General features: G+C 46.8%; 1 protein-coding gene across 2 annotated transcripts in view; it reads left to right on the forward strand.

Moving 5' to 3' along the window:
* The first annotated feature begins 5,006 nt into the window (after positions 1-5,006).
* Positions 5,007-14,265, forward strand: part of Serinc5 (serine incorporator 5) — a 100,180-nt gene continuing 90,921 nt past the window's right edge. The window contains exon 1 of one of the 2 annotated variants that reach the window (XM_029543967.1): positions 5,007-5,028. Coding sequence is in view for 1 of the 2 variants with exons in the window: in XM_021208336.1 (XP_021063995.1) it covers positions 6,253-6,279 (27 nt within the window). In the remaining variant the exon portion in view is untranslated. Of the gene's footprint in view, positions 5,029-6,086; positions 6,280-14,265 lie in introns of those variants that run through there. The other variant, XM_021208336.1, reaches the window with a different exon arrangement.

Here is a 14,265-nt window from a genome sequence, read left to right on the forward strand (position 1 = left end):
TCTCTCTCTCTCTCTCTCTCTCTCCCTCTTTAGGTAGTCCTGGCTGGCCTGGAACTTGCTGTGTAGACAGGCTAGTCTCAAACACTCAGAGCTCCTCCTGCCTCTGCTCCCAGAGTGCTAGGATTAAAGATGAGTACCCCCATACCTGGCTGTTGTTTGTTCTTAACCAAATTAAACCTGAACCACTATTTAAGTCCTTACTTAAGGTTTCTATTGCTGTGATAAAACACCATGACCGAAAGCCACACGGGGAAGAGAGTTTTTTTATCTTGCAACTCTTAGGTCACACTCCATCACTGAGGAAAGTCCGGGCAGGCACTCAAGGCAGAAACCTAGAGGCAAGTACTGAAGCAGAAGCCATGGGGTTATGTATGCTATTTTCTGGCTTGTTCCCCATGGCTTGCTCGGCCTGCTTTCTTATATGACCCAGGGCCACCTGCCCAGGGGTAGCACTGCCCACAGTGATCTGTTCCCCCCCCTCACCCGCTGCCAATCATCAATTAAGTGACTTTCTCCCAGGTTTTCTTACAGGCCACTCTGGTGAGAGTATTTTCTCAGGTGAGGTCCACCCTTCCTAAACGATTCTGGCTTGTGTCAAGTTGGCAAAACCTAGCCAGCACAACCAATGACCTGTTGTCAACTCGACACACAAACACACCACTATGCAACTACAACTTTTCCTTTCCCATTTCTTCCCAACATGTCATGTTAATGTCACAATACAAAACATTTCAACTCTTTAGAAGTCCTACAGTCTTTGAAAATTCTCACCCTTTTCAGTCTCTCTAAAATATCCAAAGTCTCTAAAATTCCAGAGTTTCCCAGCTGTTGGCTCCTGTAATATAAAAGTTGTACATTTCTTATTTTAAAAAGGAAAAGCCAGGGCACTGCTGCAATCAGATCCAAGCAAAAATCAAAGTCCAACAGTGTCAAGCTCACTGTCAGATTTCTGGGACTGGTAATCTGCAGAAAATGGGCTCTTGGACCTAACTGGGCTGCGTCTTCACCATCAGCTTCTCCTGGGATCTCCTCAGGGATTCTGACCCTGCCACAGGTTGCCACAACGCAACTTCTCTTCATGAAGCCCTCAGTCCTGGGGCTCCTCCTGCAGCTGAGGCTGCATCTTTACCAATGGTCTCTCTTGACCTCCCACAGTGCCAAGGCTCGGCTGCTCCCCATGACCCGTCCATGCCTTTAAAACCAGCACCACCGGGGAGAGACTTATACATTACTAAGTTTAGCTACCAGTACCAGGTACACACAGCCTTGGTTCCTCTCTAGACCACAGCTTCTGTGTGTTGACCCCAGATTCTGTCTGAATGATGCTGGTCACTTCTTAATCCTAGCTTTGGCTCCAGCAGATACATATCAATTATTCAAGTGGTTCTGGACTCTTCTTAAATACAGCCAATGCTGACTAGAACCAAAAACAATTCAAAATACCCAATGTCCCTGATGCAGTTTTACAAGGACTCCTGAACTTCCCTCTGAAACTTCACAAGCCAGGCATCAATCATCTATACTGCTCTCAGGATTATCTTCTCTTCTAAACTCCCAATAGCTCATTAAGCTCTGACTATTCAATGGCTTTTCCAGCCCAAAGTTCCAAAGTTGTTATTAACTCTCCCAGACACTTTGGTCAGGTCTGTCCCTGTGACACTGTGCTCCATGGTAGCCCTCTCAGTCTTTCTTTCTTTTTGATTGCTGTGATAAAACACCATGACCAAAAAGCATCTTGTGGAGGAAAGGATATATTTCGTCTTGCAATGCTCAGCTTACATCCCTCCAGCAAGGGGATGCCAGGGAAGAACCTGGAGGCAGGAACTAAAGCAGAAGCCATGGAGGACACTGCTACTGCTGGCTCCCCAGAGTGTGCTCAGCCTGCTTTGTCTTACAGTTCAGGACCTTTGTCCAGAGGTAGCACTGTCCACAAGGACCTGGGTCCTCCATCAATTGCCAAAGAAGAGAATTTCCCCACAGATTCGCCAACAGGCCAAGCTGATGAGACATTTTTTCTCAATCGAGATTCCCTCATCCCAGAGACATCTAGGTTTGTACCAACAAAAACAAACAAACAAAACAACAATAAACAACAACAACAACAACAACCAACACAGGTCCTAAGAGATTTTATACAGGAAGATCACACAAAAAAAATTGTTTGTAATATTTAAATCTCAGCAGAGGGGGTAGGGTGTATATAGCTCAGTGGGAGAGCTCCTCACACAAGGAGACCCAGGTCCAGGGTCCAATCTCCAACCCTGAGAACAGCAAAACCTGACAGAAGAGAGTTCTTCATTAGTTTCCTTCCTCGAAGTTGTTAACATTTTAGTGGGCTATGTTTTTTTTTTTTTTTTTATTTTTTTATTTTTATCAGTTTTTAATCTATTCTTGAAGTGGAAATAACATTTGTAATAAAAATTCCTAAATTTAGTAAAAAGTTTCTAAAGAGGGTTGGTGCCTGGCACGGTGGCACACACCCTTAATCTTAGCACTGAGATCACTGTGGATCTCTGTGACTTCGAGGCCAGCCTGTCTACCTGGTGAGGCCTTGTCTCCAAAAAAGAAAAAAAAAAAAAGAAAGAAAAGTCTATGTTTTGTTTTTAATAATACAACACACAGATACACACACAATCACTGTTTTCATTTCAGTATGTAGTATTTTTAAATATTTACCTCTATCAAAAAAGAGCTTCAAGTTCAAGAGAGGAAAAAAACCAAATTACAGGCTACTTATTTATAGTTTTATATGTACATTTATATATAATTATATTGTAGAAATTAAAGCTAGTTTAGTTAATTTAAGAAAATTTTTGTGGGGAGACTATTTTACCTGGTCTGCCAAGAACTACAATCTTACTAAAATAGATCTGTTATTGCTTGTTTCTGAAAGAGCCACATCAAAGGGGCCCTGACTGTACAACGACCTTCAAGTTAGGAACACCATGTCTCGATCCAAAAAGTATGTAGACTAGTTAAAAAAAAAAAAGAAGGTGCCACTGTTTCTGTTGGTCTCTTAGCAGTACCTCTACTCTTGTTAGTGAACCGTAAATATCAAGGATGCTTCTAACAAGACGAGTCCTTAGAGTGGGGATGAGAGGATACCTCCAGATCTGGCCACAGTTATAGTTATTTGAGATCTTTGATCAAAGTTTGAGGAAGAGTGCACACAGATTTTCTTTCTTTTTTTCTCGCTGACAATCCTGTGTAGAGTTTCTTTGTATAAGTAGCAAACAAGCCAGAGGCAGTCCACGGATCAGGCCAGTCCTTCTGCATGGAGGTCTATATTAAGGAGCCTGAGGAGCTGGGTACGGTGGGGAGTTTGAGCTAAAGGCAGAATTAGGCTGGATGTGGAACCAAAGTTGCTGCCCACCTTGGCTAGAGAACTGGCCTTGAACTTCGACTGTCTGAGCTAGTCCTGGCCATATAGCAGCATGCATTCTTCCAGGGCTTGGTGTGGTTGACAGAAGCAAGTCCCCTGAATATGCAGCAGAGAGTAGGGCTTGATCTCCTTGAGCTTCATGAAGGCCTTAATAACTTCAGCAGTCACGAAGCTGGCTTTGGCATTGCTGGACCCAGGGCTTACTGTAGGCTAGGCAAGCGCTGCACCACTCTCAGACGCTATAGGCTCTTACACTGTTAGACGTGCACTCCAAACCATTACATGATTCTTCTCTGTTGATGGGGCTTCTTTTTATATTTCTGGGAATGGAACTTGGGATTTAGTGCCTGTTAATGCTGATGTGAAACCGGCTCTTATTCTCAAGGGAACAAGAGCTAGTTTATTCTGAGCCAAAAACGAATAACCATGGCCTGGGAACATAGTTTCAGGTTGGCTTGAATGACATTCTACTGCAGATGAGGGTAAGTGAACTTTTAGAGTCTCAGACCAAAAGAAACTGGTAACAATGTATTTACCAGGCACTTTGGTGAGGATATTATCTGAGAGGGATGCAGTAGTAGTGGGGAAGTAGCTACAGGTTTCAGATGTGTTCACAACATGTACTCTATGGTTAGAAGCTAGTGCCCTGACGAGCAATACATTTCAAAAGCTTTACTTAATAGTCCGATCCTGGAGGTGGGCAGAAAATGGGTTAGTAAGAGGACAAAAGTCGGCCCAAGATAACTTTGATTTTTCGATCTACAGTATTCCATCTTTGCAAAATCATGAAGGTCCATCTAGTCTGCCCGACTTCAACACTAGCGTGCTAAGAAAGAGGCACCACATAGCATCTTCAGAAAACTTCAGTGCACACCAGGCAGGCATCCTACCTCGAGCACAAACAGTAAAGCTGGCTGCACGCGACGTGGTGTTTGCACCACAGTCCACACAACTCTTGAAGGGGCCGAGGCCAGAAGACAAAAAATCACAAATTACTTTTTTTTTTTTTCATTTCATTTAAACACACTCATGAATACAAGCGATGGTTAAGCCAGAGCTTCAAAGAGGCCATGTTATCCAGCCTGTTCTTAGTGAAGTTAGAATTTGCAACTTCCTGACACTGGAAGTTAAGACTTTTGTTAACTTTTTTGGGGGTGCCTTAGTGTACATTTGACATGTCCACAAACCATTTATTATTTTTGGCATGTTGGGGAAGGAACTCATGCATGCTGGGAAGTTCTCTACCACGGAGTTCCAAGCCCTATCTCAAGGTCATTAAGAAGCATGCTCTCTCTCTGGGATACTGACATCCATACTCAGAACCCTCAATCACTAGCATAAGGTTGGCAAACAAACAAAACCAAAACAGGAGTCCACTAGGAGGTCTCTGATCCTAACCCAGTGACACTGGGTGAGGGAGGGGTCTCCTAAAGGAGTGGGTAAGTTCCAGCTCAAAGGTCTGTACAGTTTGCACCCCTCCCCCCACCTCTTGGGCGGTTCCCACAAAGACAAACTCTTGGTGCAGACCGGTTTCCCCAGGGGCTGAAGTTCTAAGTCTAGTGACCGCCCTGCAGCAGCAAACAATGGAGCTCACTGTGAAGCCCGGCGGAGATCCCGGCTCTGAGTAACTGCCAGCCACCCAGCAGGTTGCTCCTCCCTCACCCTTTTATTTTTAGTTACAGCCACTGTCTTCACAACTTTTCTTAACCCCCAAGTAGGGGACTGCTCTGTTGTGTGTGTTACTCTAAACTCCTGGATCTAAGACGCTAGAAGATTCAGCGCTGGTAATAACTAAAGCACGTATTATCAAAAACAGTTTTCTTTAGTTTCTATCTCCTAAAGTTCCCAAGACACTATAGGCAAAGGCTCTGTCCAGAGAAGGTCAAGCCCTGGGTTTTGTGCCTGAGGATGTGACACTAGGGTTGTCAGCTTGGCCTTTTCACTTCCTGAGGCTTTAGGCAAGCTATCTATTTAAGCTACTTAGACTTCCGCTGTCACTTTCCTCACACGGGTACAGCAATGTTTATCTGAAATACTCTCCCAGCAAACAAGGGACAGGTGTAAAATTCATACAAAGAGAAATGGCTTTACATTTGAAGTAAACGTGAGAAGAGATTCAGGTAGAGAGCAAAACGTGGCGCTCCCTTGGCATTCAACAAGCAGTTGTTGGAATCCTCCTTTCAACGAGGGTCAGCTGAGAGGCAACAAGGACCCCAACCTAGTCCCTGGTTCCGAGATCCTCTCGGTCAGCGCTCTAACCAGAGCCGCCAGAGTTCCGCGGGAACGGCAGGTGGAACGGCTAGGCGCCTGGGGAGACCTGGCACGTGAGGGGGTGCGGGGAAAGAGGGGTAGATGCCCCAGAGGAGGAAGGCGATCGCAGTCCCATACCAGTGGCGCCCTCGTGGAGGGACCAGCGCAGGGCAGTCGGGAGGGAGTTTTTCTCTAGGGCTCCAGTTTTAACTACCGAAGGCAAGCGGATGTAGTTTACCGGAGCCGGGGCGTCGCGAAACCCGGCGGTTCGGTAAAACCGGAGGGCTTGTAAGAAATGTCATTCCCTTGGTCTAACCCTGGCGGAAGTGCCAGAGAGGAAGAAGCCCACTGGGCTGCCCGGAAAGGGGCGGGACCGCTCAGGGGGCGGAGCCTAGGATAGGGGCGGACTCTACAGTTGGGGCGGTCTCAGGGCGGAGCCAGTGGGGCGGGGCTTGGCGGCGGTTGTTTTCAGGCCGGGGTACGCGGCTCTCAGCTGGGCTGCTGGGCTCCGGGATAGGAAGCTAGACGAGCTCCTTCAGTCGCGCGCTCGCGGACCAAGCCGAGAGGGCCCCGAGTGACAGGCCCAGCGGGCAGCGTCCCCGAGGTCGTCGGCCGCGGCGATGTCTGCCCGGTGCTGTGCTGGCCAGGTGAGCGAGGCGGGCTGCCGCGCGGGTTCTCAGAACCGCGGACACCGACGCGAGCCAAGCTCGAGTTCAGGAAACCCTGTGGGCGGGAAGGGACGCGGGGAAGCCCGAGAGGCAACCCCGGCGACCTCGGTGGTTCGGCCTCCGGGATTCCGGGCTGGCAGGGAGAGCGGGTCTGGAGCTGAGGATCCCTTCGGTTCCCAGGACGTGTCACCTCCGGTCGAAGCCTCGACTAGTGGCTCTGAGCTCTGCAGCTCTTCTGCCACTGCACTGCCTGTGGGATAGATAAATCCAGGAAAAACGTGGGGCTGGACAAGATCTCTGTTTCTATACTCCGAGCACAACTGGTCAGTCCGGGCAGGGCGGCCGCGTTTGGCATCTCCAGGTCTAGAACGTGGGGTTCTGTATTCACGAGAACGTCTGCATATCCGATTTGCAAACTCCCGGACACAAGTCTGGGCACAGGGAAGGCTCAACCCTGCTTCATGGGTTTACTGACCGGACCCTACCCAACCCTGACTGGGCATGAGCCTTCGCTCCCGTCTTTGCAGTTCATCTTGCTGGAACCTGTTTTGTAATCTTGTCAGTTAAATTCACAATATCCAAGCCATAGGAAGCTCCTAACTGGAGACAATTATTAGGTTTTAGCCCTTTAATGCTAATTTCCCTTCTTTCTGCAGGGTTAGAAAAACAACACGGAACTAGGTAAAGCCGTCTGGGTGGTTTTCTCCCATGTTGTCTTTTTGTTAGGTTTTTAAGGGGTTATAAAAAACAAAAACCAAACCTCGAATCCGATCGCGGTGGGTGGGCATTCCGGTGCAAGCCTGGTCTTGTTTACTTTGAACGTTAGGACAATGGGGGCTGGCTGTACGTGCTGTAGGGGGTTAAGCTGTGTCTCTGGACCCATCAGGTTTAGTGGCCTACAGTTTGTCCCGTCCTCCTTGAGGTGGCCGGTGTGGAGTCATCTTGGTTTCTGATGTATGTTAAGCTGGCATTTTCAGAGACGAGGAAAGTGAGGCTTTTTGATTTGAGTAAAATGATGCCCGGCCCCTCAATGTCAGGAAAGGAAGGATGAAGGAATATGTCCCATCCAGGCTTTTTAGACCAAGAGGGTCCAGAAAAGAAGATTGTTTTCAGAAAATTGCAAATATTCATTCTCTCTCTCTCTCTCTCTCTCTCTCTCTCTCTCTCTCTCTCTCTCTCTCTCCTGGTTCCTGTAAGTTCTAGGCAAGTTCTCTTTGAGCAGCACCTCCAAGTCCATTTTCTGGTTGTTTTGTGATACTCTTCAATTTGATGCAACACTTTTCATTGCATAGTTAATTGCATATATTTGGGGCCATCCGCTCTTCTTGGAAGCCCCTTGAAGCTCTTTCCTGACAGTGCTTGATTTCAGGTTCTGAGAATTTATTGTTAGTACTTAAGTGAGTTTTAAAGAAAATTGGTATGTGTGATATTTTGCTAGGCTGTATGACTTGCTTCTAAAATCCCCCTCTTAGGACTTTGGAAAGAACCAAGTCCTGGCCATCCCCCACAGAATCATAACTTCTGTTTCTCAGTGTCGCTGAAGGTCTCACTGTGGTAGGTTTCAGTGCAGTGAGCTCACACCATGATTTTATATCGTTATGTGGGGGCGTGAGATTTAGCTAAATGGTAGAATGCTTACCCAGCATGCATTTAGCTGGATTCAGCCATTAGTACAAAATGAACCCTTCAAACCTCACACTGTCACCAGAAGCTGAGTCTCTTAGTTGTATGCATATTGTTTTCCAAGCACCTGCTAAATGCTAGGAGGAGGATATATTGTAGGAAGCCAAACATCTCTGCTGGCAATGATCTGTGTGTGTGCACAAGTGTAAGGACATCCCATAAGCATGTAAACAACAATAGATCCAGTAGTCTTGTAACAAGGCTGGGTAGTAAAACAGCCTTGGGAAGGTTGGGTGAGACGCTTGTCTGAGAAAATGCCTCTAGAATAGAGATATAATGGAGAGAGTACAGAGGCCAGACTTAGAGTAGGTGAGAGAACTTGCCAGGCCAGATATGACTGGAGATTGTCTGTAATCCCACACAATGAGTCATACCCGTGGTGAGTGCAAGAGTCGTTGGGCCTGACTGGAGCTGAAATATGGTCATTGCAGCAAGCAAGGAGAGCACCGGGCATAGCTCCTATGTCCCCACTGGGAACCAGGGCATCTTATTCAGGAGTTTTACGCAGATCACTTTAGAGAGACTTGCCATCACTTGTGTAGATGGTACATTCCTGAGTGAGCTCAGTTTTGAGATAGCTTCTTTATAGATCACAGGTTCCAGGATGGCTAAGGAGAAGGTCTCCAGGTTGAAGTTGAGATTACAGTGAGCAAATAGATCACCTATAATATCTAGGTTTTTACAGTTTCATATGGTTACTTATGACTTTTGTGGAGGGCCTTGAACGAAGCAATCAAATACATAACTTGAAGAGATGTTAGCCATTCTGCAGCCTTACAAGCACGGGTGCAAGGCCCTGTTCCTGCCATATATCTAACAGTAGTTGTCATCTTGTGGGTTGGGACCCAGTGGGGACCTGGTGGGGGTGGGGGTGGGGATGGGTTGAACGACCCTTTCACAGTTGTTGCCAACCACCTGAAAACAGGTGTGTTTACCTTACAGTTCATAACAGTAGCCAGATTACAGTTATGAAGTAGCGATAAAGATAATTTCGTGGTTGGGGGTCACCACATTATGAGGAACTGTATATAGGGTCCCAGTGCTGATCTAACAGATCCTCACTGGAGTTTGGGTCTTAGTCTGATGGCTTTGAGAGGGACACAGTGAGCAAGGGTGAGCTGTAGGCTGACCCTTGCTTTGGGACCTGTGACGTCTAGACTGTCAGGGAGAAGGGAGGTGGCCTAAGGAAACAGTCCATGTAGTCAGGAGCTGTTCATTTAGTAAGTGTGTCTTCTTGTTTGTTTTTTAAAAACCAGGTCTTGCTATGTAGGCAAGGCTAGCCCAAAACTTGTAATTCTTCTGCTTCATCCTCCTAAGTGCAAAGATTAAAGGTCTGCACTACCTGACGTACCTGCTTACAAGGTGCTTTGGTTTTTTTTTTTTTTTTTCCCCTCATTTAACTTGGCTGGCTTCAAACTCTGTGAAGCAGAGACTAGCTAGCCTTACACACCTGATTCTTCTCCCTCTACTTCTGTGTGATATCATGCCTGGCTACCGTCAGTATCTATCTATATCTACATCTTTATATTTATATCTATATCTCTATATATTTAATTTTGTTTTTATGTGTATGTGTGTCGGTGTACCATGTGCCTGTCTGGTACCCTCAGAAACCAGAAGACGGTGGTGGTTCTCCTGGGACTGGATCCAGGGTAACCCTCTGCAGCCCCCATTTCCTTACAAGCACAGGTGGTGGGTCCTGTTCCTTTGTGGTTCTCAAACCCCTGGCAATGTTTACAGAGGGTTGTGAACTGCCCTGTGGGTACTAGGACTCGAACCCGGGTCCCCTGCAAGAGTATGCAGTGCTGTCAGTAGAGGGACCTTTTCTCTAGCCCCAACGGTGAGTATTGCTTCTTTGTGTGTGCTGTGTTTGAGGCTCTGCTGTGAACACACGTCCCTTCCTGATGGAGCTTGCATTCGGCAGCCTGTTCTTACTGTAGTCCAGGGAAGAGAGAGCATGCCGCCTTGCGGGGCATTAGCTGCAGGAGTGGGTACAGTGGGGCATCGTGGGCTTTGTTTACAGTGGTAAAGATGGATTGGAAATGGGCGTGGAGGGGAGGGCGGGACTTGGATATGTTTGTTTTGATTTTTGAGCTAGGGTTTCTCTGTAGAACAGGGTGGCTTTGAACTCACAAAGATCTGCTTGCCTTTGCCTCCTGAGTGCTGAAATTAAAGGTGTCTGCCGCTATGCCCAGCTTAGAGTTTGGTTTCTGTGTGCATAGGTGGGCAGTGCCCTGTAGGAAACCCATAGTTTTCTCTTGCCTTTATACGACTCTTGAAATGCCTGTTATTAAATCCAATGAGATTGCAGAAGTATGGGGATTTGAATTGATTTTAAGTCAAAAGAACTTCAAGATTGCAGGCAAAAATTTTGGATTTGGGCAAGCAGGTATGCCTCTGAAAAAGTCACTTCTCTGTCTTCAGTTTTCCTGATCTGTAGAATGGGAGCGGTGATGCTTAGATTATTATGAGGATTACATGTAGTGTTAGGATGGATGGAGATTATCTATCTATCTATCTATTTCCCTCCTAAGACAGTTTGAGAGTAAGAGTTGTCAGGGTTTCCTGCAGGCAAGTATAAGCATTGGTGATAATCGTGGTGGTGGTGGTGCCCAGTATGTTGTCTTGTTTTATAAGTATATCATCATTCTAGACAACAGCCCTGTTTACCACAGGTGAGGCAATACACTGAGTATCCGGACCTTCAATACTGGTCCTCCAGGTTTCGGTTGGCTGGCTTCTCTGCTTGGCCCTTGTTCCTTGTTTTCCTTATTAGTCCGCAGCACAAATATGTGAGTGCTCTGGATGGATGTAGTCGGTTCTGAGCCTTCAGCAGTTGGGCTTTTCTGGGAGATATTGTTGGCTGCCAGCAGGAAAGGGGGAGTGGCATTTAGTTTCTTCCTTCTTATCTGGTCCAACTTACAAACACCACATTAGAGACGTAAGTTCTGCCAAATACACAAGCATTTGCTGGTCTTGCAGCTTTTCCTGAAGCCCTGGGTAGCTCAGCTTTTTGCCTTTCTTTTGATGCTGTGGCATGTGGCATGTGGCATGTGGCATGTGGCATATGGCATGAGAAGTTCTCTGGGGCAGATGTGAGCACCTTCTAGTAGGGAGAACTTCACTAACTCCTGGATGGGCTGAGGCAGCCACACTAGCAGGGCTTTGTGGACAGATCCAGCCTGTGACTGCCATTGCCAAAGTAAAGACTCAGCCCATCTCTGTTGTGTCCCACAAGGACAGAGGTGCTGCCCAGATGTTTACAGGCAGGTCTAGACATCTTCTGTCCATTTCTTCCGCCATCTCCCTCTTTTCTCTCCCTCCCCTATTTCTTCCTTTTTTCTTGAGATGAGATCTAATGTAACCCACACTGGCTTTCAACTTGAGGATGACCCTGATCTTATAGATCTTTCTGCCTCTATCTCTCCAGTGATGAGACTGCAGGGGTGTGGCACAGCAGCTAGTTTATGGTTGGTTGGTTTGTTTGTTTTGAGACACATCTCATCATGTAATTCTGACTGACCTGAGCCTCAAACTCAGAGTTCGCCTTTGCTACCTGAGTACTGGGATTAAAGGCCCGTGTCACCATGCCTGGCAAGATCTTATTTCTTGATCATTGACGTTTTCCTTAACAAAAACCCCACCTCTAATGTCTATTATGTTAATTAACAAAGGCTTTAATGCTACCAGGGATTAGCATTCATTTTCAAAGTTTAAAAAAACAACAACAACAACACAATGGCACATATGTTAAAGTGTGATATTCTATTTGCCAAGTATTGGTTGGGCAAAGACCCGAGCCGCTTCCGTTTTGTGCAGTGTGAGCTGCTTGTGCAGTGTGAACTGCTTGTGTGCACTGTGAGCTGCTTGTGCAGTGTGAGCTGCTTGCTTGCTTTTTATGGCACCGTGCTATGTAGCTCTGGCGGGCCCAGGTCAGACTCCTGCCTCAGCCTCCCAAGTGCTGGAACTACAGGTGTGGCCATCCGGCCAGTCAGCTTCTTACAGAGGGGAGTAGGAAGGGGGTGGTGTGGTGAGTGGTGGTTCAAGTCAAGTTTAGGGAGGAAAGCATTATAAAAGGTGGTGATGTGTCCGAGTCAGCTCTGTCTGCTAGCTGGCTCTGGTCGAAGCCTGTCGACCCTCAGAGCTGGAGCCCCAGTTATGTTGCTGGTATTGTAAAACAGTGGGCTTCAGATCTGGGAGAAAACCACTACTGCACCAGTGTCCCAGGCTTCTGCTGTCCATGGAGGGTTGGTTCTTCTCTAAAGATTGCTAAAATTTGTAGACGTTCAAATTCCTCATGAAAACATTCTATTTGTAGAATAAGAAGCAGAAGTCCTCTCACTTCAACACTTAGACTAACTCCTCCGATCCTGGTGACTTGTGATGTCTGATACAAACATATAGAGTGGCCAGTCTCAAGCAACACAGATGGCGGCGCTCTAGCATTTACCTAACAAGATGGTGAAATGCCCAGCTCAGTGCCCACAGGAACAGTGAGTGAGATTAGAACATGCAACTTCCCTCACATAACCTAATATCCATCCCCTCCAAGGCATGAGTCTCTCCTTGCAAAATATATTTTTAATTATTATTTTTGTACGGTGTATGTGTGGAGGGGCATGCCTGCCACAGCGATGCTTATGGAAAAGCTTTGTGGGGTAGGCTTTCTGTTTCACCTCTGTGTTAGAAGGGATATTGGAGTCACATTGTCAGGCTTGTGTGCCAAGCAGTTACCCACTGAGTCATGCTCTGGCCATATTTTGAAGGATTGATTGACTGTTGCATGTGTGCACACATGCAAGTGCTTGAGTGTTAGTGTTTGTTTGTTTGCTCTAATACAGGGTTTCTCTGTGTAGCCCTGGCTGTCCGGGGACTCATTCTGTAGACCAGGCTGGCCTTGAATTCAGAGATCTGTCTGCCTCTGTCTTCTGAGTACTGGGACCATGTCCAGCTCTGATAAATTGTCTGTTAACTCCGTGCCTTCAGCTCATCATTGCCAGCAGATTTTTCATGTGATCTTTGCACATCCTTCCAAGTACATTTCACTATCTCTAGTTTACTCATACTTGAGACTACGTTGGTATTGTTATATTGTTACATTGTATGGTTTAGGGGAGAGAGATGGCTCAATAGGTAAGAGCACAGAGTTAGTTCTTCCAGAGGACTCAGGTTCAGTTTCTAGCACCTACTTGGTAGCCCACAAACATATATAACTCCAGTTCCAGGGAATTTGACAGCATCACACAGACATAAATGCAGGCGAAACATGGACACACATAAAATAAATTAAATTATTAAAAAAGGAAAAGAAAACAGCAAGTGCATGTTGAATAGAGAGAGAATTTTATTTTGCTTTGTTTATTTGTTTGTTTGTTTGTTTTTGGAGACAGGGTTTCTTTGTGTGGCCCTGGCTGTCCTGGAACTCACTCTGTAGACCAGGCTGGTTTCGAACTTGCAGCGATCCTCCTGCCTCTGCCTCCTGAGTGCCAGGACCAAAAGTGCACCATGACTGCCTGGCAATTGTTGAGATTTTGAAGCCTGAACCAGGGCTTTGCACATGCGAGGCAAGTCCGTAACTGCTGTGCTGCGTCACACTGGTAACGTTTGTGGGACAAGATCTCACTGTGGACCAAGCTGGCCTTAACCTCACCACCTTCCTGCCTCAGCTTCCTCAGAGCTTGGGGTGTAGACATGTGCCACTGCACCTGGCTCCAGATGTTGATTGAACCCACAGATGCAGAAACTGAAAAAAAAAAAAAAAGAGGAGGCCTCTTGTATCTGTGTTTTTCAGCGGTTGCTTTTCCACACAGGAGGCTTAGTTGTGTGTGGCCCGATGCTCCTGTAAGCCGTGTTGAAGTGAGGCCCACTGTGCTAGTAGCACTGGAGTTCTGGAGTTTGTCTGGTGGCCAGGATCTTGAGGTTTGGCTGTTTCTTTTGGTGCTCTGGTGGGTCGGTTCTCTGCATCTTCTGAGTTAGGGGTAACTGGAACACATGCAAAAGGCTTGTTACAGGTATTAACTGGTCTTTAGGGCAAGCAATGGACCACCTTGGGGTTGTAGACAGCCCATAAAGATGTACTTAAAAAGTAAATTACACCTCTGGGGAGATGACTCTTAGGAGTGGTGGCTGTTCTTGTCCAGGACCCAAGTTTGTTTTCCAGCACCCACAATGGGTGGCCCACAACTGCCAGCTAGCTCAAAACTGCCTGTAACTGCAGCTTTGGTGCCCTCCTCTGGCCTCTGTGAACACGCACACACACACACACACACACACACACACACA

This window comes from Mus pahari, chromosome 11 (assembly GCF_900095145.1).
Source record: "Mus pahari chromosome 11, PAHARI_EIJ_v1.1, whole genome shotgun sequence".
Classification (NCBI taxonomy): Eukaryota; Metazoa; Chordata; class Mammalia; order Rodentia; family Muridae; genus Mus; species Mus pahari.